The sequence below is a fragment of the Poecilia reticulata genome, chromosome 9 (genome assembly GCF_904066995.2).
Source record: "Poecilia reticulata chromosome 9, P_reticulata-male-v2, whole genome shotgun sequence".
NCBI lineage: Eukaryota > Metazoa > Chordata > Actinopteri > Cyprinodontiformes > Poeciliidae > Poecilia > Poecilia reticulata.
The window spans coordinates 21,932,625-21,952,708 of record NC_088838.1 but is presented as its reverse complement, the minus strand read 5'-3'; the positions used below and the strand labels follow the sequence as shown (position 1 = coordinate 21,952,708).

At 37.4% G+C, this 20,084-nt stretch overlaps 2 protein-coding genes across 6 annotated transcripts; both read left to right on the top strand.

Moving 5' to 3' along the window:
• The first annotated feature begins 53 nt into the window (after window positions 1-53).
• Window positions 54-10,921, top strand: ercc8 (excision repair cross-complementation group 8). 5 transcript variants are annotated; one of them, XR_534461.3, is made up of 13 exons: window positions 55-426; window positions 1,163-1,258; window positions 1,598-1,699; window positions 1,904-2,027; window positions 3,854-3,935; window positions 4,817-4,885; window positions 6,220-6,286; window positions 6,864-6,967; window positions 7,331-7,455; window positions 8,020-8,217; window positions 9,741-9,836; window positions 9,944-10,030; window positions 10,796-10,921. XR_534461.3 is itself a non-coding variant. In XM_008418376.3 (12 exons), exons 1-12 carry the CDS (start codon window positions 350-352, stop codon window positions 9,977-9,979), a joined length of 1,176 nt encoding a protein of 391 aa, XP_008416598.1. In that variant the 5' UTR covers window positions 55-349; the 3' UTR covers window positions 9,980-10,921. The 5 variants fall into 5 exon arrangements, 3 of the variants coding, with proteins under 3 accessions (XP_008416598.1, XP_008416597.1, XP_008416599.1); XM_008418376.3 differs by having other exon boundaries at window positions 9,944-10,921; XM_008418375.3 differs by lacking the exon at window positions 9,944-10,030 and having other exon boundaries at window positions 56-426.
• Window positions 10,922-12,790: 1,869 nt separating this feature from the next.
• Window positions 12,791-17,067, top strand: elovl7a (ELOVL fatty acid elongase 7a). The gene is made up of 8 exons (XM_008418378.2): window positions 12,791-12,937; window positions 14,301-14,390; window positions 14,483-14,673; window positions 15,026-15,106; window positions 15,203-15,259; window positions 15,338-15,443; window positions 15,517-15,653; window positions 15,749-17,067. The coding sequence occupies exons 2-8, from the start codon at window positions 14,327-14,329 to the stop codon at window positions 15,995-15,997; spliced, it is 885 nt and encodes a 294-aa protein (XP_008416600.1). The 5' UTR covers window positions 12,791-12,937; window positions 14,301-14,326; the 3' UTR covers window positions 15,998-17,067.
• The last annotated feature ends 3,017 nt before the right edge of the window (window positions 17,068-20,084 follow it).

Below are 20,084 nucleotides of genomic sequence, written 5' to 3'. Positions count from 1 at the left end.
ACATTGCTCCAACCAATCACAGCCGTTATTGTTGTTTTTGCGTCACTAGGCAATATGGCGGCTCATTGTTTGGAATCGATGTGAAGCTAGTTAGGATTCGTTGAAAATAATAATCAAAAATGCAATAATAGCACTTTACAGTACTTAGACGTTTTTTTTAAATGCGTAAAATAGTTTAACGCAAATTGTTTTGCTATAAAATGCTTTATATAATTCGCATATATTCCGCATGGATTGTAAACTCACCTCAGCTTCGATGACATGCTAACCTTTAAGCTATTTTAGATGCCACTGGTGGAAATAAATTTGAGTTTTTATTTCTACAATCAAATTTCCTCAAGTTGATGCAATGTTGGGATTCTTATCAGCAAGACAGGCCGGTGTGGATGACCCTTTGCGACTTAGACGTGCTGAGTCAACGAGAAGGTGAGGGAAAATGTACGATGAACATTAAATATGCTGATATATTCTCTGGTAGATTTGAAGTGTTTGTAAATTGTTTATAGCTGGTTAAGTTAAATGGCTTGCAACACTGTTGTACGGGAAAGTTCTAATTCATGTATCTGCCGTGATATTTAGTGGTTATTTAAACATATTGTTAATCATCATGCTAAATACATTTTTATATACTAATTGGAATATCTCAAAGGAAGCGTACCAAAGTGGTTTGTTTAAATTCTTCTTTGCTACGTTGTTGAAATAATTTGGCTCTTTTACCCTCCAGGGTCATGACCCTGATACATTTTTCATTTTGTAGGTCAGAAACAGACAGGTGAGGGAACCTCTGGTCTAAAGAGGATGGCTGTAATGATCGAAGTCGAATTCAGTTCAAAAATACTTTCTTCATCTTGAAGGAAAATTAAATGAGATCTTCAAAAAGTCGTTGTGGAAAGTGATGATGTGAATCAAATATCTATTAGATTATTATAATCATCTTGCTTTACAACTATAATGTGCACTATTAGTATATGAGTAAAGGATACTAAGAAGCAGGCCTGGACTTGCACATCTTGTGGTAAATATTTATAGCTTTTATATATCAGCCTTTAAGCTGATAACTTTGTAGCTTTTTTCTGTACCCCATGTTTGTTCAGCAGATTGTTTTCAAAATCTGTCATTTTAATACCAGGTTTCACAGAATTTCTCTTTCTGCATCTGTCAGAGTCCTCAGTCTGAAGCTAAATCCCGACAGAGAGGTGGACCGGATCCATGGAAATGGGATTAATACCATTGACATTGATGCGATTGAAGGCAGATAGTAAGTTTACTCAGTCATCATTTTGCTACAGTTATACTGCACAAGATTAATGTTATTGTAGTTCAAGTTTTTGTTTTATTACTATACTGTTACACCTGTACATATTACTAAGACTTGGATTTGTAGTTAACCAGAGCTATCCACTAATCTAATTGAAAATATTCTTGGAAAAAGTGATAAGATCTCAATTGGGCAACATGTTTGCAGTATTCTATTTTTAAATGTCAATTTACAAGCAGTAAAATTATATTAAGGATTGGGAGTCATGTAAAAATCATACATATTTAGACAAAGTAATTTGTTTTGAGAATAATTTTTTTTTTTTTTACCATTTGTTAGTATGTTGTCTGGAGGGGCAGATGGAGTTATTGTCATCTATGACCTGGAGAACCACAGTGGGAAACAACAGTACACCTGCCGAGCTGTCCGGACTGTTGGAAGGTAAATGTCAACTTATTTATGTCATCCACTAGAGGGCAGCAATCTATTATTGTTCTGTTTTCAAGTTGCTCACAAGATTTTTGCAAAGATTTAACACAACACAGTAATTCATTTTCATTTCCTACCAATACTAAAACATGAACAGAAAACACTATTTAGTGTAGTTATGTCAGGAGGGTTTGACTATGATTTTTGTTTTCACAGGTCTAGTCGACATGTCCACAAATTCAGTGTGGAGACAGTTCAGTGGTATCCTTATGACACAGGAATGTTTGTCTCTAGTTCCTTTGACAAGACCATGAAAGTGTGGGACACAGAGACTTTAAAGGTAAGCCGTGATGTCTACAAAACTTATTTACTACAATACCTCTATGCCATAGCGTTTGATATGGTCTGCACAAAGCTTCCAATGCATCAAAGAGAGCTCATTGTCTAAATGTACCAGTCTCCAGAAGAGTTAAAGCCAAAACTACAAAAAAAATGAATACATGTTGCATTTAAAATAGGAAAACCTTCTAAATAAACAGACCAGCCCTACACTGATGGTTAAGTCAAGCAAAAAAGGGTGAGCTTTTCACTTGTTGATGTCAGCAACTTTTTTAGCTGTAGATTGGCTACAAATAATCAAGTTTATCTGTAGCTAAGCATTCACTAAATGAATGCTGTTATTGCACTTTAAATGCAATAACAGCAATGTTTAGCTTACAAAAAAAATTAACAGAATTATTTGCAATGTATTTTAAATGCATTTTAAAATTGCGTGAATCTTACGTGAATACTGTAAATCTGCAGATGTACCAATGTTTACATTTGATTAATTGTCAGAATAACTGATGGAATAATAGATTACTAAAATAATTGTTATTAGCTGCCCTATTTTCATTATACTAGATTTGGTGCCTCAGTGAAAGTGGAAGGGTTTATGAATGTTGGGCCACATGATCAAAAAACCTTCAGGCCTCTTCAAGAAAACTAAGGTTTTAGAGGAACTTTATCTGTGATCACAAGAATTATTCAGAGCATTGATCCAAATCAGTGAACAAATGGCACAGTAGAGGCATGTAGATGCCTGCACAATCTAACGTATTGTCACCTTCCTAAAATAATAATAATAAGTCATTTTTTGCCAGAATTGATGCTGGCCAAAAAATTCCCTTTTGACTTTGGCCATTATTTTAGAAGTTGACAAATTGTATCACTTTTACAAAGAAAATTGGACATATATCAACAACTATGTAACAACAACAGTACTTTACTTTTTTTTTTTCTCACCTTAAACATCTGCTTGATTTTTAACTTAGTTGTCTTTGTTATAGATCACGTACATTTTCTGAATTGATTTCTTTTGCTGTGTCACAAATTTTCTCCTTACAGGGTGTGTAAGCTTTTTATATTCACAGTCGACCTCTTACGTTAATAACTTCAGCATATTGATTCCCCCTGTTTGCACTTCCCTCCACCTCTCGATCTGTCTTTCTTCTTTTCTGCTCCATGCGTCCCACCGTTCTACGTCCCATATGGCAGGCCCAGAGCTGTGCTAGAATTACGCTGGCACCACGGTTGCCTCTAAAGGTCGCAGAAGGGACAGAAAAGAACCCACTAACCTTTTAATTAGTTGACTCTATTTGTGTGTGAGCGCCACGCAAATGCACGCTCTCTCCTTTTTTCCAAATGTGTTGTGTGTTTTGCATTGTTGTTCTCTTTGTCTTTTTTTTATTTTTGTGTGTGACATTTGTATGCAAACAGATCCTCCTTCTGTATGTGTGTGTGACTAAGTGTTTGCGCAACGACCCCCCACCCCTCTCCTCCTCCTCCCACTGGCACAGTCCATGCTCGTGCTGGCACTCACTGACAGATGGAGCACAGAGAAGCTTTTCATGTTTGCAGAAGAATTTGCATTGTAACCACCAGTGGCTGCCCGAGTGAGCGCTGAGCTGCTGTGCCTTCTCTCTTTTCCCTCTTATATTCATTTTTTTCAATGATCTTTGTTTTTTTTCCCTCTCTTTTTCTGCTGACATTTATCCACACTAAGCCATAAGGCTTCTGTTGTTCAATTAATCTTTATTTTATATTTCCACTCAACATACTTATCTGAATACACACAAATCTGATTATAAATTGCTCCTTTTTTCTTTGTTGTTTTTTTTGTTTTAGCCAGCTGAAGTGTTTGAGTTTGAGGGGAATGTCTACAGTCACCACCTGTCGCCCATTGCCAGGAAGCACAGTCTCATCGCAGGTGTGTTTTCTCTCACCGTGACTTGTTAACACAAAACATCCTCTGAATTTTCTTGCGCATTTTTGCGTTGTGTTCAAACACAAAACCAAGGGCAGAAATCCCTTGGTTTCGGTTTTTGTGCTACATGTTGCTCCACAAAACAACCCAGGCGGAACCCCTCGGAACGCACCTCAGGCTGTGAAATGACATCAACCTTGAGGGGACAGAATACATATGAGCTCACTTCAGCGGAGAAGCATTGTCGGAATCTCTGCGTTCCCCGGTAACGAAGCAGGACCAGCAAGTTCGTCGGGCCTGCTGAGTGTGTGTGCTCTCACAAACACACCGATAAGTTTCTTGTCACATACAGAAACCAGTAATTCAGCCTGCCTCTTGCTTCAAGACCAAAGGTGTTCCTTCTCAGACAGGCCTGTCAAACAGGTTACATGCATCCCCTACACTGTGGCTTTGTTTCCATGGAAACAAAGGCTTTTAAGGGAAACTTCCTGAAATGCAATTTGATCTCACATATTTAATGTTTTGTATCAAGTCATATTTTAACCACCATCTAAAGCAATAGTTGGTTTTGTGAATGATGAAAATCTGCGTTTCCCTTTTTCATGACTTCAAAGAGAAGAGGGCGTGAGTCTGTCGCTTATCACCAGTTGTTTTAACCGAATCTTATCTGTAAGATTCTAGAATTTTAATGTTGTGAAAAATATTCTGACAGAATTTACATGAGGGTAATTGCTGGATGCTAATAGGAAGAATTGTTATTTTGAAACTATGTAAATAAACTATGATTGGTGTCATATACTTTGAGAGCTGTGCTTATCATCTGTTTCTTTTTTATCACTGTTGTAATTTAAGACAAACCTCTGTGTGTGTGTCTGTGCTTCCAGTTGGCACCAAAAACCCTAAAATTCAACTTTGTGACCTGAAGTCTGGTTCACGGATCCACGTTCTTCAGGGTTTGTGTTCTTTTGTACAATAACTTTTGACAATTTAAAAATGTTTAAAATAAGATTCATCTTTCTGTGCATAAAACAAAGGCATAGCTACAACATAGAATATAATTGTTTTGTTAAAACTGATGTAATCATCTGGACTTCCTTAATTAGATCCCTTTTACCTGTTGGCATTAAATCATCAACTTCATTTGTCTTCATTGTTATATTTGGGATCAAATGAGACTAAATGTAATTGGACCTAAATCGGACTAATTATTGGGAGTGATCAGAACTGAATGTGGACCGCACTGGACTGTGGACGTCAGGTTATGGTTTTAATTTGTATGTTCTGTGAATAGCCTTGAGATTCAATTTTTTTGTGACTTTGCTCTGTGTAAATAAAAGGAACTGTATTAAAGTAGATTTAACAGTCAGAATTGGTCAAATGTTATATTTTGTGAAGTCTTGCAGTAGAAATGCAAGGAAGCACACAAATAGTTGATAGTCTTGAATAATTAACATTCTTGAAGTTGTATGATGATTTGACATTCTTTTACATAGATTAGTGACATAGACTAAATTTAGGATAATAAAGAAAGTGCTTTCATTTTTATTGGACCTTAAAGAAGTTGTATTAGACACAAAATTGCATTTGAGAAAGGCAGAAGAACCAGTCTTGCGCAAACCCTAATGGGAGGAACCACCAGAGAAAAAGGTGTTCTAAGTTCATGTCGATAAAACTGAGGCTGTCGTCAGTTTGTCAGTCAGCAGAGCTTTAACCAGGCACATGGCTAAAGGTTGATCTAAATGCATTCACAAAAAAGGGAGGCATCAATTAGGGTTTAACGGACCAGTTCAAATTTCTTTCTTTTTTAATTTTTTTTTTTCTCCCAGTTTTGATTAATTCCAATTCTTCTTTTCCAAAGACCTGTTGACGTATAAAAGATTTAAAAAAATGAAATACACTGTAAATTCTTTGATGCAGGCAGCTGTTTTGAAATAATAAAAAAGTATTTTTTACCCATTAGTGCACCAAAGGTTATTAAGATAAATTATCTTTTATCTGATTTACAGTGAACACAGAAAACATTTATCAAAGCACAAGCTAATGGTTATTGACTTAGAAACCCAAAATGGTTGTAGTTTGTTTTGATGTATTTGATGAATAAAGTTTAAAATCAGTATGGGACTTGGCAATCACAGCTCAGTCAACCTAGAGGAAATTCGCCATCATTTCAAATCCCTGACGATTTGATAATGGAAATTTTCTAAAGCTTTGTAAGCTGTCGATTTGCACAGCATGTGTGGTTGCGTCCATATTTATGTGTTAACCAGTATAATATTTGCATATCCAGGTCACAGAGCAGAAGTGCTGGCCGTGCGGTGGTCGCCAAGATACGAGAACATCTTAGCAACTTCCAGGTAAGCTCTGCTTTGCAACAGTATGTGTATTTTCTTTTTACTGAACCTAGTTTGCAGTTTGAGCATCGTACAAAGACGATGCTAATTTAAATTGTCGCGATCTCCACTATGTTGTGGCCCAGCTGACATCCCAACCATCTGGCCACATTTAGAGTCAAGGATAATGGTAACATGTCCCTACCAGACAGGCAATGCGGTGGTTTAGTGGCGCTGTCAGTTTAGCATATGGTGGATACAGTCCCCACCTATTTTCATGCCACATTAGACCTGCTAATTAACCCACTGGGATCGGTGCACCACTCTGCCTTTGGATTGTAAGTGATTTTGAAAACTACTGGCACAGCGAGGAGCCTAGAGTAATGTACGGATGTTATAATGAGCCACGCATGGTAATTCCCAACAGAAGATTGACCTTTAAAAACAAGAATTAGGGCACAAACATTGTTGTAAATAGACAATATTGAGCTTCTTCTCTTTATTGCAGATGCCAGTTGAAATTAAAACACAGTGGCTTCTGTCATGTATTGACAATGAGAAAGTAAATGTGCAAATAATGTCTTTTATTCCTTCCTCTAAGTGCAGACAGCAAGGTGAACATTTGGGATGTGCGGCGAGCTTCAGGTAGTCTTTTCACTTTGGATCAGCACAACGGAGAGAAGTCGAAAGCCTCGTCACAGGCAGGTTAGTTTCCCAATTATTCAGACCGTTATAGTAAATTATCATGAGCTTAGACACTTTCAAGAATTATCACACCTATTTTCACTGCTCTTTGATTTTTTAAACCATCAATCGTACTATGTTGTACATAAAAGTTACAAAAAAATAGCATAAACCAATGTAAATAATAGGAAAATGACTGGATTGTTGTAATTTTGAAAGGTCTGTGGATGCACACACATGACTGAACCCATAAAAATTGTTCTATATTGAAACATGCTTATGTAAGCTAATACCTTTTTGAAATAAAAAATAACTTTGTCGTAAATGTCCAGCAGAAGTGGAGGAAAACGTACAAATCTAAATGTTTTGCATGTTTCTGGTTAGAAAACACAGCCCATAACGGCAGAGTGAATGGTCTGTGTTTTACTTCTGATGGCCTCTACCTCCTAACCACTGGCACAGATGACCGCATGAGGCTATGGAATAGCGCCACAGGGGAAAACACACTGGTAAGGTTCACGCAAGCTGATTTTGTCCTCATAGCCAACCTTGATGTACATTTCGAAAGACACAGCTGCAGAAAAAAAAACCTGTTTCACTGGCTGAACATCTTCTCAAAACATGTACAAATGACAAGTAAAAACATACAAAACATACTGCATTCCTTTTCTTTTTTCTGGGAACCTGGCTACTAAATGCTAAAATGTAAAATAAAAGTATGTGATATATAGACACCACAGTTGATAAGCTTATGAAACTGAGGCACAGCCTTTACTTAAAGGCCAAAAAAGACATCTCTTTGGGTCAAATGTCAAACTTAAGTAATGATTATGTAATAGGACACCTTGAGCCACCTTAGCCAGATGTCTAAGGAGTGAATCAGAGCTACAGTAAGTAAGAATTTGACCCAAGGAGAAAAGGTGATGATGTAATATGGCCATTTCTATATATTTTTCTAGTTTATGTGCAGTGACATTTTTAACCATTTATACATGAGAATGATTTAGTTTCATAATCGTCGTATAATATTTCAACCTTCCCACACATCCAGTTTCTTTTCCTGCTTCTCTCAGGTGAATTATGGGAAGGTCTGCAATGAGAGCCGTAAACGGCTGCAGCTCTCCGTGTCTCACGGCTGCAGCCCAGAGTTTGTGTTTGTGCCATGCGGCAGCTCGGTGGCGGTGTACGCTCTGCACACAGGAGAACTGATCACTATGCTGCGGGGTCACTACAACAACGTGGACTGCTGCGAGTTTCACCCAGACTACCAGGTGAGACTCTCCGAAGTACCAGGCGACACGTGGCCCCGTATTTGTTCCGATCCGGAACAAATGAGTCCGACGTTTCTCTCATGTGTGCTTGGAAAATCCATGTCAGGTTGTCTGTCTTCTTAGTTCATAAACCCATCACCTCAGCTCTCAATGTGACAGCCGCTCCCTTTGACAGATAAGATTCCCGTGTCAACATTTGCATCCATAAATTTAAATGCAGGTGTTCCTGTGGAGCTGAAGAAGCAGTTACTCCCAGGCTGCTTGTCGTTTGTTCCCGTTTGTTCTTAATTCCCACAGTTAGACCATTGTAAAATGAAGTTTAATGCTTCATTTTTAATAAGTCAGGACTGTAGCATCACTACTAAGATCTGCAACTGACATCTGCTTGAACTGGCTGACAGTTCAGGACTGTACAGCAGAATGAAATCATTTTCAGCTTTCAGCTAAGCTGCGAAACACCAAATGAAATAGAAACAAAAAGCTCAGTTTCACATCTGTCCATTTGAAAATTATTCTTTTTATCTTTAACTGGAACTTGATACAGAAAATACTTGTTTGTCTTGGATGCATTTTTCTAGGGTAAATGTTAATGTGTTTTCACAAACTTTATTTTTTGTCAAATAGCCCCAAAATTGTTTACTTTATGTTTCCCTTCCTCACGTTCACTTCCTTTTGACATTTCTTTCTTATGTCCTGTTTCATTTTTCTTTCTTCTTCTTTCTTTTATTTCCATCAGTTTTTTTGTGCTCCACACACAATAAAAACAGACCAAAACACCCACAAGTCTTTTAATTGTAGAAATATTTCCCCTAAATTATTTGTGAAATTGTGTATGTATATTTTAAAAATTAGCAAAAAGAAAAAAGATGAGACAACTCTGGAGCTGTTAAATATTCTCATGAATGCAGTGTGTAATAGTCATATATTTTATGGTACAAAATTTCTAAAACTGCATGGCAAGTTGGTAAACATTAGCAGTTTTCTGCTGACTTTTATGTACATTAAATGTCAATAAAGTTTTGTTTTGGAGATTCATATTAATCCTGTAGGCTTGTTACCATGTTGGACTCTTTTAAACAAACGGAAATATATTACTGACAAATGATCAAAAGAGCAATTAAATCGCTAATCTATATTAGTCGTCTTTAAGGAGGGGCGCAAAGTGTCATTTGACCCGTGTCAGCCTTATTTGGTAGTTTGTGCATCCGGTGACACACACATATTTTCAACGTGTGACGAATAGTAAGAATGTTGCTTAGCAGGTCGCCATCTCATAGTTCCAGGAAAGGACATTTAGTCCTGAAAACATACTTTTTTTATTTTTATTCCTGTTCAATTACATTGAACTCAATCATTCCTAAAGCTAATTCAATGTCTCTGAGGAGACAACTTGCTTGAGTGGATGTTTCTAGGTCCTTTAATTACTGTACACTTGGTCCCAATCACTGAATTTAAGGCTGGCGCCATTGGGAAATTGTTGTGGGGACTTTAAGGTGACACGTAGAGATGCTGTTTGTGTGCAGGAGCTGTACAGCGGAGGTAAAGATGGTAACCTGCTGGCGTGGGTACCCGTCGTCCGTACCGCAGACGTGGAAGAAGAGCCCAATGGTGAAAATGAGGTACAGGCCGTTAAAAACTGGAAGTATCAGCAGACGAAAGAATTCTGAAATTTAAAGAAACGTCTAAGATAGAGCTGACTTTAATGACTTGCTTTTGTTTTTACTAGAGATTTGAGCTCAATGGAAAATCTCCACCCTTTTAAAGGATAGGCTGTAGGTCTGGTTTCAAAGCTCAGGCGAGAATACTCAAACAGGTTTTTCCTTCTTTTGAATGCTCTCCCTCTTCATATTTGTCTTTACACAGGTTTTTCCAAATCAGCTTCCAGTCTGATTGATTAGAAAGCAAGCCCCTAGAACACTTCACGTGTATTTAGTACACAACGTGCCTGAATCAGTTTGTGTAACTTACTTTGACTGATGCTATACAGTTTTTGTATCCCATAAGAACAAAATCCATCTGCGTTTGTTTGCCATTTATTCAGTGCCTAAACAGTAACTACATTTCAACTCTAAATATCAACAGTATCAACACTGCCTTTGTAGTCATGGTTTTCCAATATTTTAATAATAAAAAAAAGTTTGTCTAAAGTAAAGCCAATAAGAATCTCAGTGCTTTGGATTTAATTCTACAGGTGTCCTAATGTATCTTTTAAATGGCATTTCAAGTTTGATATTACAAATATTATTACATCCATTATTTTCATATAAATTTTTTTTAACCATTATTGTGTGAAGAGTTGTGATAAAGGCAGAAAAAAGAGCCTCCTATGAAATTCAGAAACATGCTGGAGTGGTTTTGTTGTTCCAGTGAAACCACAGATGTCATCCTGGGAATTTAAATTATGTCAAGTCAACATTATCTGAAACTTGGCGACACTTGTTAGTTGTAATATATCGCAAATATCCGCCGTGTTAATGTTGTGAGTTACGTGTATAGTTTTTTTTTTGTAAAGGCTCCATTCAGAGAAATCCGTCGTCTTCGCATGTGAAGCTGATGTAGATATTTAAATTCCTCGCAGGTTGCTGCCAGCCTTTCTGCTGTGAACCCTGCCTTTCAAGACAATTGGAGCAGCGATGAAGATTAATAAGAAGGATCGGAATGAGCGGACGGCAGAGGCACGCCAAATAAACTAATTAAAAGCTAGTGTAAGGAATTCTCTTTTTGGGTTTATGTAAACTGTCAGATGTTTGACAGCAGAGACGACAGCCTTCAAAACTTATATAAATATGTAAATATGTGTTTGTTGTTTTGTATAGAACTATAATCAATGTTATGTTTAGAAACATTTGATACTAAATTATACATTTTCCGTTGCTGTGATATTTTGAAGTGGCACCAAAGGGACCTTTTACAAGTAGAGCTCATTTTGTAGCCGCCTCATTTTTAAACTTTTTTTTTTTTTACATCAATAAAATGTTATTTTCAAAAGTAATTTGATTTTGTTTTCGGTGTTGCGTCTATTTGTATTTTGAAAACGAGTGGTGCTTTTTAACAGCATTCAAAACCCTTGAATTTTTTTCCATTTTATCATGTTAAAACCACCAACCTCAATGTATTTTATGATCATTTTTTGATAATAATTTAACTGAAGCAGAAGGAAAATGATACATGGATGTCAACATTTTTACTAATAAAAATCTCTAACAGTCGGTACAACATGTAGAACCACATTTTGCTGCTCTCAAGAGCTGCAGGTATATTATTTAGATTATGTTTCTACTGTTTTTGGACAACTACAGACTTACTTTTTTGTCTTTTTGTCACAGAAGTGCAGTCAGATGGATGTTTAACATGCTGTTAATGTAAATGTTCAAGTCTTGGCACAAACTGTCTATTGGACTTTGACCAGGTTATTCTAACATGAAAATAATTTGATATTAACAATTTCATTAGGTTTACATGATCATGCTGCAAAGGGAAGTTCCAGCCATCTTCCAGTGACCTTTAACATGCCTACTCTTATCTGAAGAAAAGCAACCCAACAGCATGATGCTGCCACTACCATATTTCACCACGGTGTGTTCAGAAAGATGTTTAGTGGTACATATTTTACATATAGAGTTTTACGTATAGAGAAGAAAGTTTAAATTTAGTATCAGTTCACCAGAGGACCTTTTTTTTTTTTACATATTTGGAGTAACCCCTGCATGGCTTTGGGACAAACTGCAAACAAAACTTCTTTCAAGAATGGCTATATTGCCATTTTTTTTATTAAAACCAGTGGAATTTTGGCAACAGTTAGACACAGAAACATCCACTTGTTTTATCAGTAAATGCTGAAAGCCATGTATCATTTACCTTCCTCTTCTAAATTATGCTCTATTTTGTATTGGTCTCTCACATTTGCCCTCGGGTGTGATGATGTCAACACCCGAGGGCAAAATAGGGTGAACAGTGCTCTAGAGGTCTTTTCAGATAATGACTTTTTTGCAGGTGATTTTTGAAAAGATTTACTATTTATTAAAAGCACATATTCTCCCTTTGTCCTTCTAGGGGAAATTTACATCTGTTTATAAGATTCTTTTGTAAGCCCCTCGAGAAACTAGGAGCAAGGAGGGACACTGAAACCTCTCCTTTGAGCAACACGCCTTTCAGTATTACACTTTGTCTTAAGTGACCGTGTAAATATCTAACACAAACTGCTGATAGGGATATTTGCTCTGATCAGATATTGAGATTTTTTTAGTGTATCTTCAGTCTCATCTTGTCATCTTAAAAGTGTGACAAAAGTAAGGCAGTGGAAAATACCCGCATTAAGTCCCCCCCCACCTCCTCTCTCTCTCTCTCTCTCTCTCTCTCTCTCTCTCTCTCTCTCTCTCTCTCTCTCTCTCTCTCTCTCTCTCTCTTTCTCTCCTTTTCTCGTGTTTTCTCAAGCCAGAATTTACGTGTTTTTAAAATGTATTGTTCTTTCACTAAATCGTACATAGTTTTCTATGAGGCATCACTAAACAATGACTCACTTCGTTGAAACCCTATCGGACTACAAATTGACCAATCAACGAAATTAAGGGGCGTTGCTTAACACGTAGGCCCGCCCCTTTCCGCCGGATCAAAAGGACCGTGGAGCCAGACTGACGCAGAGGGGAAGCACATTTGCCAAGAGGTAACAGGTGGAAAGATAACTCGACGGGATTCAGCGTTGGTTCAACACTAGCGACAGGTGTGTACTTTTTAATAAACTTTTTCAAATTATATAAATTAAAACTTGTGTGTAAAAAGTGAGTTTTGTATTGCCACGACATCATATGAACACCATACTGTTGTTTAATGGATGTGAATAGTTGCTCGGTTCGGTAGCTACAGTGTTTGAGGATCAGAGAAGCGCGAGGAGCTATGAGTGAATTCATTGCTTGGATGTTTCACACGTATCTTATACGTCTTGCTAAAGCAGACCCAAATTGTGGCATTGGACACTGTTTGACTATGTTTTGCAGACTTTCTGCATTAAATTGAAATGTTCTCTTTCTGGTGAACTTTGTACACATATTGGTTATTAGGCGCGGTATAGCAGAAGGAGCATTTTTGCATCATCATCATCATCATCCATGAAAAGAAAAGGAGGGGGGAAACGTGAATTGGCGTGTCACGACATGTCATTTGGTTCGTTAAGGATGAGACTCAGACAGGCTTTTTTTTGCAATCAAGGAGGCACACCTTGAGAAACCTGTCCAGAAGGGTGTTGCATGGGATGTTGGCTTTTTCAGTGATTTACAGTTTCCCCAACCACTGACAAACTTCATTAGACCAGAGTAAATAAGTTGCTATGGAGTTTCTTTTAACCCCCTGCTGTGGCACTAAACCTGTCTTTTCACAAGTTAAGTGTTGGCACAATTTCTATAATTTATTGAAATTATAGAGTTTATCCTGTCAGGATAAACTTGAAGTATGGGTGTTTGCTTCACTGACCCTGCTCTTTATGCCAGGCTGCCGACACTCATGAAAACTATTTTTCTTACTGTGACTGTCTTAATTGATGACAATTGTTGTATTTATGGACATAAAAATACACACAAACTAGTGGATATTTTCTTAAGGATCTGATTCACTTGACTTTTAAAGAAGTACTATAAGTACATTTTGTCTGTAAATGAAGTGTTTCCTGTTGGAAAGATGAAGGATGCTCCCTTCCTACACATGAATTGTTTGTATTTTTCCATTCCTTTATGTGTGACTAATGGGGTACTAAACAGAATTCAGGTCTTACCAGATTCCTAAAATGCTTCCTGAAACGGCTTGGTTTCATTAAGTGAAAAAAAAAACAGTCAGTTTTCAATACATGTCTGACTTCTTATAGACTTCACTGTTCAGCACAGCTTTGCATTTCTGTCAGTGTAGTCGTCTTCCTGACTTGCAGAGATTTCCTTACATATTCTAATGCTGTGAAATGCAAAGGCGTTTTTTTTTTTTTTTTTTTTAATAGGTGGAAGAAAAATATCACTAACATGCTGTATCCTTTCTCTAAATGTCGGTGAACTTGAGGGAAACAAACTGAAACTGTAACCTTTCGCCTGTCCTTCCCTTAGGCTGAACTGCTGGGATCTTGCCTGAAATGGAGTTTTTTAATCTTAAGACCTCTGTTGCACGCATTTATGATGAGTTCATCCAAAACGCAGGTGAGTCTTGCTGATGTTTCCGTTTCTCCATAATAAAATATTGAGTCAGCCCATTTTATGTAAACCTTGCTAATTTCTCGATCCTGTTGCAGATTCACGGACAGAACAATGGCTGCTCATGTCGTCTCCTCTTCCCCAAACCATCATCATCGCTGCTTACATCTACTTTGTCACGTCACTGGGCCCTCGACTGATGGAGAACCGGAAAGGCTTCGACCTGAAAGGAGTCCTTGTTGTCTACAACTTCAGTGTGGTGGCTTTGTCACTCTACATGTGTTATGAGGTGTGTTTGGGCTTCTGTTTCTCTTCACGTGGCTTGACCCTGGAACTTGACTGCTACTAAATTGCTCTTGAATCTTGGATGTCATGTCAGAGTTTGTAGTACTGGTCTGAAAGATGAGTAAACGTGAGCATTTCTTCATCTCGGATTTCTGAGTCATTGTTGCGCTGTTGGGGAGTTGGTTTTAACTGTTAGCTAGATAAGCTAGTGCTTTTGTCTTTCTTGAAAATGCTGCTCTGCAACTTGTCAATATTTTTCTTTGATACTTTTTTTTTTTTTCAGTGAACTTGTGGGGTTTTTTTTTAATACAAAATTAATGTAACATATTTCTTATGTTTTGCTGTTTTTCCTTCAGTATGTGATGTCAGGATGGGGAACTGGATATTCATTTCACTGCGACCTTGTTGACTACTCTGACTCGCCACAGGCTATCAGGGTAAGCTCACTTTTTTTTATATTTATTTTAAGCTCCTCATCTAATGTAAATCTGTATTCATGTATAAAGTATTTAAATCGGAACTTTCTCCTCTAGATGGCAGCAACGTGCTGGCTTTACTACTTCTCAAAGTTCATCGAGATGCTTGACACGGTAAATGAGACAACTGTTCATTGCATAGCAAGATTAATGTTTCTTTACGCTGTTATTAAACTGAATCCCATTCTGCAGATCTTCTTTGTGCTGAGGAAAAAGAACAGCCAGGTGACATTTCTTCACGTATATCATCACTCCATCATGCCCTTCACCTGGTGGTTTGGTGTTCGTTTTGCTGCAGGTAAAACTCGTTTCCCTGTAATGTCACAGTAAGACTATTTGTGATGTTAATCCAGGCACACTCCTTGTTTCAGGTGGATTGGGAACTTTCCATGCCTTCCTGAACTGTATTGTCCATGTTATCATGTATACATACTACGGGCTGACTGCCATGGGCCCCAACTACCAGAAGTACCTCTGGTGGAAGAAGTACCTCACTACCATTCAGCTGGTGTGTACTCTGAACTTTTGTTAAAAATATTCAGTTTTTACATTCTCTTTAACCAGTTTCCTGACGCCAACTTTATTTTCTTTGCTTTTCCTCAGATCCAGTTTGTCATGGTTACCACTCACATCTCCCAGTACTTCTTCATGAAAGACTGCCCATACCAGTTCCCCATCTTCATCTACATCATCGGCCTGTACGGCCTGATTTTCCTGTTCCTTTTCCTCAACTTCTGGTACCACGCCTACACCAAGGGCAAGAGGCTACCTAACGTACTGCAGGCTCAGACATGGGCTCACCACACCAACGGAGTCATGAATGGAAACGTAGACCATGACAAATACCAGTGAGGCATTCTGCTGATTTTTGGGGTTGACCTCCTTCACACAAGCGAACCACTGTGGTGAAGTGGGATGCCACCCAATTTTTTATTTTTATTTTTTGGACTATTTATGTTGGCTGTTTTCTATATCTGTTAGACAATCTTTAAATTATAGCCAAACCTGATCTTTACCTACAATATTGAAAGGCTAAAAGCTTTTACTTGACCTCTGTTTATACTGAAGGTGATGTTTTGGTACAGAGACTTTAAATGCATGTTTTTCGTTTTTTTTTTTTTTTTCTGTTAGTCTCAAACTGACCATAGAGCTGCTGAAGGTGAAACTGGATGACCCTCAGCTGTACAGATCACCTGGAGTTTAAAAATGTACTCCCATCATTTATTTTTTTTTATCTCCATTTCTTCTCAGACTTCAATTATGTTTTTTTTCTTAAGTGGTGCACTGAGATGTTAACGTTTGTTTAGTTCACTTGTTCTGACGACTATGTCGGCGTGCTACGCACTGATTACTTTTGGTAATGCAGGTATGGTCACTTCTCCACAGCAGCTGCCAATGGTAGACATGCAGTGAAAAGCCAAGTCTGATTGCAGTGGCATCAGTTTTCATTCCTGTCTTCGTTCTCCTATGAAGCAACGTTGTGACTCCCCAATGTAAACCTAATGGACTGCCGTGGTTCTTGTAGGATCCAGAACAGACCTTTAAAACCACAGCTGCAGTCTTCACCGAGGTATACTGCACAATAACAGTTCATTTTTAGGCCGAATGTTCTTACTTTTGAGCGGTGTGCTAATGAGGTTTTCCATAGTTGGTGCCTTTGAATGTCAGTTTTATATCTACTGATCTTAACTGTGACCATGAATGTAACACTATGGTGACTGAGGACACAGGATTGAGCTTTGTGTGGAAGAAGTTCCACCTTTTAATGAAACACAAACCATCCCAAAAGGTTTACAGATGAGTAATAATTATATATATTTTTTTCAGATCAGTTTATACCAATGAACAATACTGTAAAGAAATGTGTTTATAATGTATTTTATATGTATTTATGTAAAAATAAACAATGATTGTACTTTGAAGCTGCTTCTGAATTCATGTATTCAAATTATACATTATCTGAAGTGCCTTACGGAAGTCCTGCCATCCGTTAAATTTTGCCACATTTTAGGTTGCAGCGTTTAACAACTTTCAAATTTAAGTTTGACTTTCTACCTGGCGTAGAACAGTGAAGTGCACATATCCGTTTTATCTGTCCAAATAATCTTTTGCTAATTGCCTTAACTTCATGAGAAAAAGAATTCATGACCATTTCAGTTTTGAACTGATCAGACACTAAAAGAACCAGGTTTAGCCATAAACTAAAGGAGTTCTAAAAGGCTTAGTGAAGATCCAATGATTTATTTTTTCTTTACTAATAACGGATCTAACCTATGTCCTGAAAAGGTAAATGTATGGCTTCTATTGCATTCTGCAAATACCTTGCTGTCTGAGCGAGGCCTGGAGGTTGGGTGCACAGATCCACAGCCTTTGGTGTGAAAAATTGACCTGTATGGAAGAGTGGCAAAAACAAAGTAATTGTTGAGGGAAAATCTGTTTTTAAAAGTTCACCTGTGTTCTTCAGGGGACACAATGAATGGAAGGTGCTCTCATCAGATGAGTCCAAAGCTGTGCACTAAACATGTCACAAAACTAATACAGTGCATTACCCTGAAAACAAAATTGCCTAATTGAAACATAGTGGTGGCGGCATCATGCTTCAGGGATGGAGTTCTTCAGCTGCTGTAGAGAAGTTGATCGGAGATGGGTGGAGCTAGATTCTTCCAATTATAGAGAAATAAAGAGTCTGAATACATTTGTGTGCCACATTTTTGAAAACCTGTATTTCTAGAAAGTTTTGTAAACCATTTATTTTTCTTCTGCTGTGGAAGTAAATGATTTCTTTGTAAAATCTCCATGACATCTATTGCAGTTTGTGACAATATCCTGGCAAAACTTGTAAAAGTCAAGAGATAAAAAGTGTTTAAAGTTAAAACTGACTTGGTAGAATTTAAAATTGCTTTCCACAAATGCAACTTAGTTGTCACTGTAATAAACTCTTGTCACCAGTAGAGGGTGTTGTAAGACTAAACTTGGTTTGATTCAATACGCTGTACAACCGTAATGAACAAAAGCTTCAATTTATTATCTTGGATAAAACTTGCTGCAATGCCATGTATTTTGCTATATCTACAATTTCAAATGCATTTTAAAGGCTGAATTGGCAATAACTGTAATACATGTTAAACAAGGTATTTTTCCCACCTCAACCTTTCACTAACAATAAGGTTTTAGACTTATTTTTGTCATATGTTTACACTAAATCATAGCTGAACAAGAATCAAAATAGTCCTTATGTCTGCAATTTAAAAAGTTTGTTTTTTTTACAGTCAAAACAGATTTGTTTCCATTGAGCCTTATGAGTACCAGAAAGCCCACCAGTGCAGAAAGTGGTTTGAAAGATTTTAATGACATTTAATATCAAGTACATTAAAATATATCTCATTAAGTAGTGTTCCAAGTCAAAAATGTAAAGACCGACACATTACATGCATGGTCTTCTACTGCAATAGAGCAACACAAAAACCTGTCCTCTAAACTTGAGCTTCCATTCATGCATGAAACAAACTCATAGTAACACCAGACCCACCTTGTTTTCCATGTTAAATATGTATAAACTCTGTTTGAGTGGAGAGGTTAAAGGGTTCAAACCATGGGATGAGAACTGACAGCAGGACAACTCAGCCCTATAAGGGCATGGATGATCGCGCCATAAAATGATGAGTTTCAACAACGGCTGTCTGTCTTGGAGCGACCCTTGCAGCTCCTCTCCTGGTTTCAGTGCAAGAGAACTGGGTCAGTATCGCAGCGAATCTATAGAAAGGCCCACAGAAGAGGCAATGAGCAGAATTTCTTACTGTTTTTCACCTCAAAATGTTGTTACGGTTTCTTACTTAATGCTTTGTCTGTTTGGTTTTTTTTCCCCCACTTGAGACAGAATTAAATGGCATTTGACCATTTCAGTGCTTTCACAAATCAAATCTTGTAATGATTAGCAGACCAGCACTTCACTAAAACTGATTGTGACACTTGTAAAAAAAAAAAATAAAAAAAAAAATCAGTGGCACATCTCATGTCAGACTTAAGTTTCAATAGCAGCTAAAATAAACATTCAAGTTAGCTTTATTTTCTGTCTGTTGAACTGATTGCTTTAATAAGTGCCACTAGCTCTAATTGTATTTGTTCGGTGACATTTTTGTCTCATCTAATTGTCAGAGGCTTCAAGCTAATTGCTTGATGAGTAGCTGCAGCCAGATGAACTGTCACCTTCTCTGCACATTAGAGCTGGAGAAGGCAACAAAAATAATGAAAAAGTCTTCAGAACAATAATGAAATGTAAATAAAAACTCTAGTTAGTCAGTTTCTAATCACTGCTGTGTTATCAAAGGATTCCCTGAAACTGTCTGGTCAGATTAACCAAGAGGGGGATTTTTATATTACTCACAGATTTGGTTTACTTGAATCTAAATCGGGTCACTTACTGGATTTAGAGTCCAACTATTCATACCCCCTATTTCCCATATTTTAACAGTCTCTGATCTGAATGTATTTGGTCTATCACATATCATAATAGAAGAAAGATATTCAGTAATTTCTGTGCATTTTACTGCAGGTGTTTTTTTGTTTTTTTTTTTAAATATATGACGCATCACACATTTGTCTCTTGAGCTGTCCTCAGCGGGGCTGCGATATTAAAAGGCAGAGTTGTTGCTCTGAGAAGGAGGTGATTGCAGATAAGAGGAAAAAAAAAGAAAAGCAGAGAGTAATTGTTGCCTTTGTGGACTCTGTAATTTACTAGATCACGATTCTCTGAGGCAGTGCCACCCTCAGGATCCTGGTTCCTTTTGTGATTTAGAACAAATCGTGACCACGTTTTTTTTTGTTTTTTTTTCAAACAGAGCATGTCTGTGTGCCTTCTGATCCTCTATCTTTACAGAGGGGTTGACAGCACCCTGGAAACTTACAAGTCAAGGAGAACAATGAACAATACCAAGTATGT

What these genes read in the sequence shown, in the direction of transcription:
- ercc8 (XM_008418375.3), top strand. Translation starts at nt 350, where the DNA reads ATGTTGGGATTCTTATCAGCAAGACAGGCCGGTGTGGATGACCCTTTG. An exon ending in GCTGTCCGGACTGTTGGAAG is followed by an intron (nt 1,700 to 1,903) that starts GTAAATGTCAAC and finishes TTGTTTTCACAG; the next exon opens with GTCTAGTCGACATGTCCACA. An exon ending in AGCCCAATGGTGAAAATGAG is followed by an intron (nt 9,837 to 10,795) that starts GTACAGGCCGTT and finishes AATTCCTCGCAG; the next exon opens with GTTGCTGCCAGCCTTTCTGC.
- elovl7a (XM_008418378.2), top strand. Translation starts at nt 14,327, where the DNA reads ATGGAGTTTTTTAATCTTAAGACCTCTGTTGCACGCATTTATGATGAG. An exon ending in ACTCGCCACAGGCTATCAGG is followed by an intron (nt 15,107 to 15,202) that starts GTAAGCTCACTT and finishes TTTCTCCTCTAG; the next exon opens with ATGGCAGCAACGTGCTGGCT. An exon ending in TCATCGAGATGCTTGACACG is followed by an intron (nt 15,260 to 15,337) that starts GTAAATGAGACA and finishes CCCATTCTGCAG; the next exon opens with ATCTTCTTTGTGCTGAGGAA.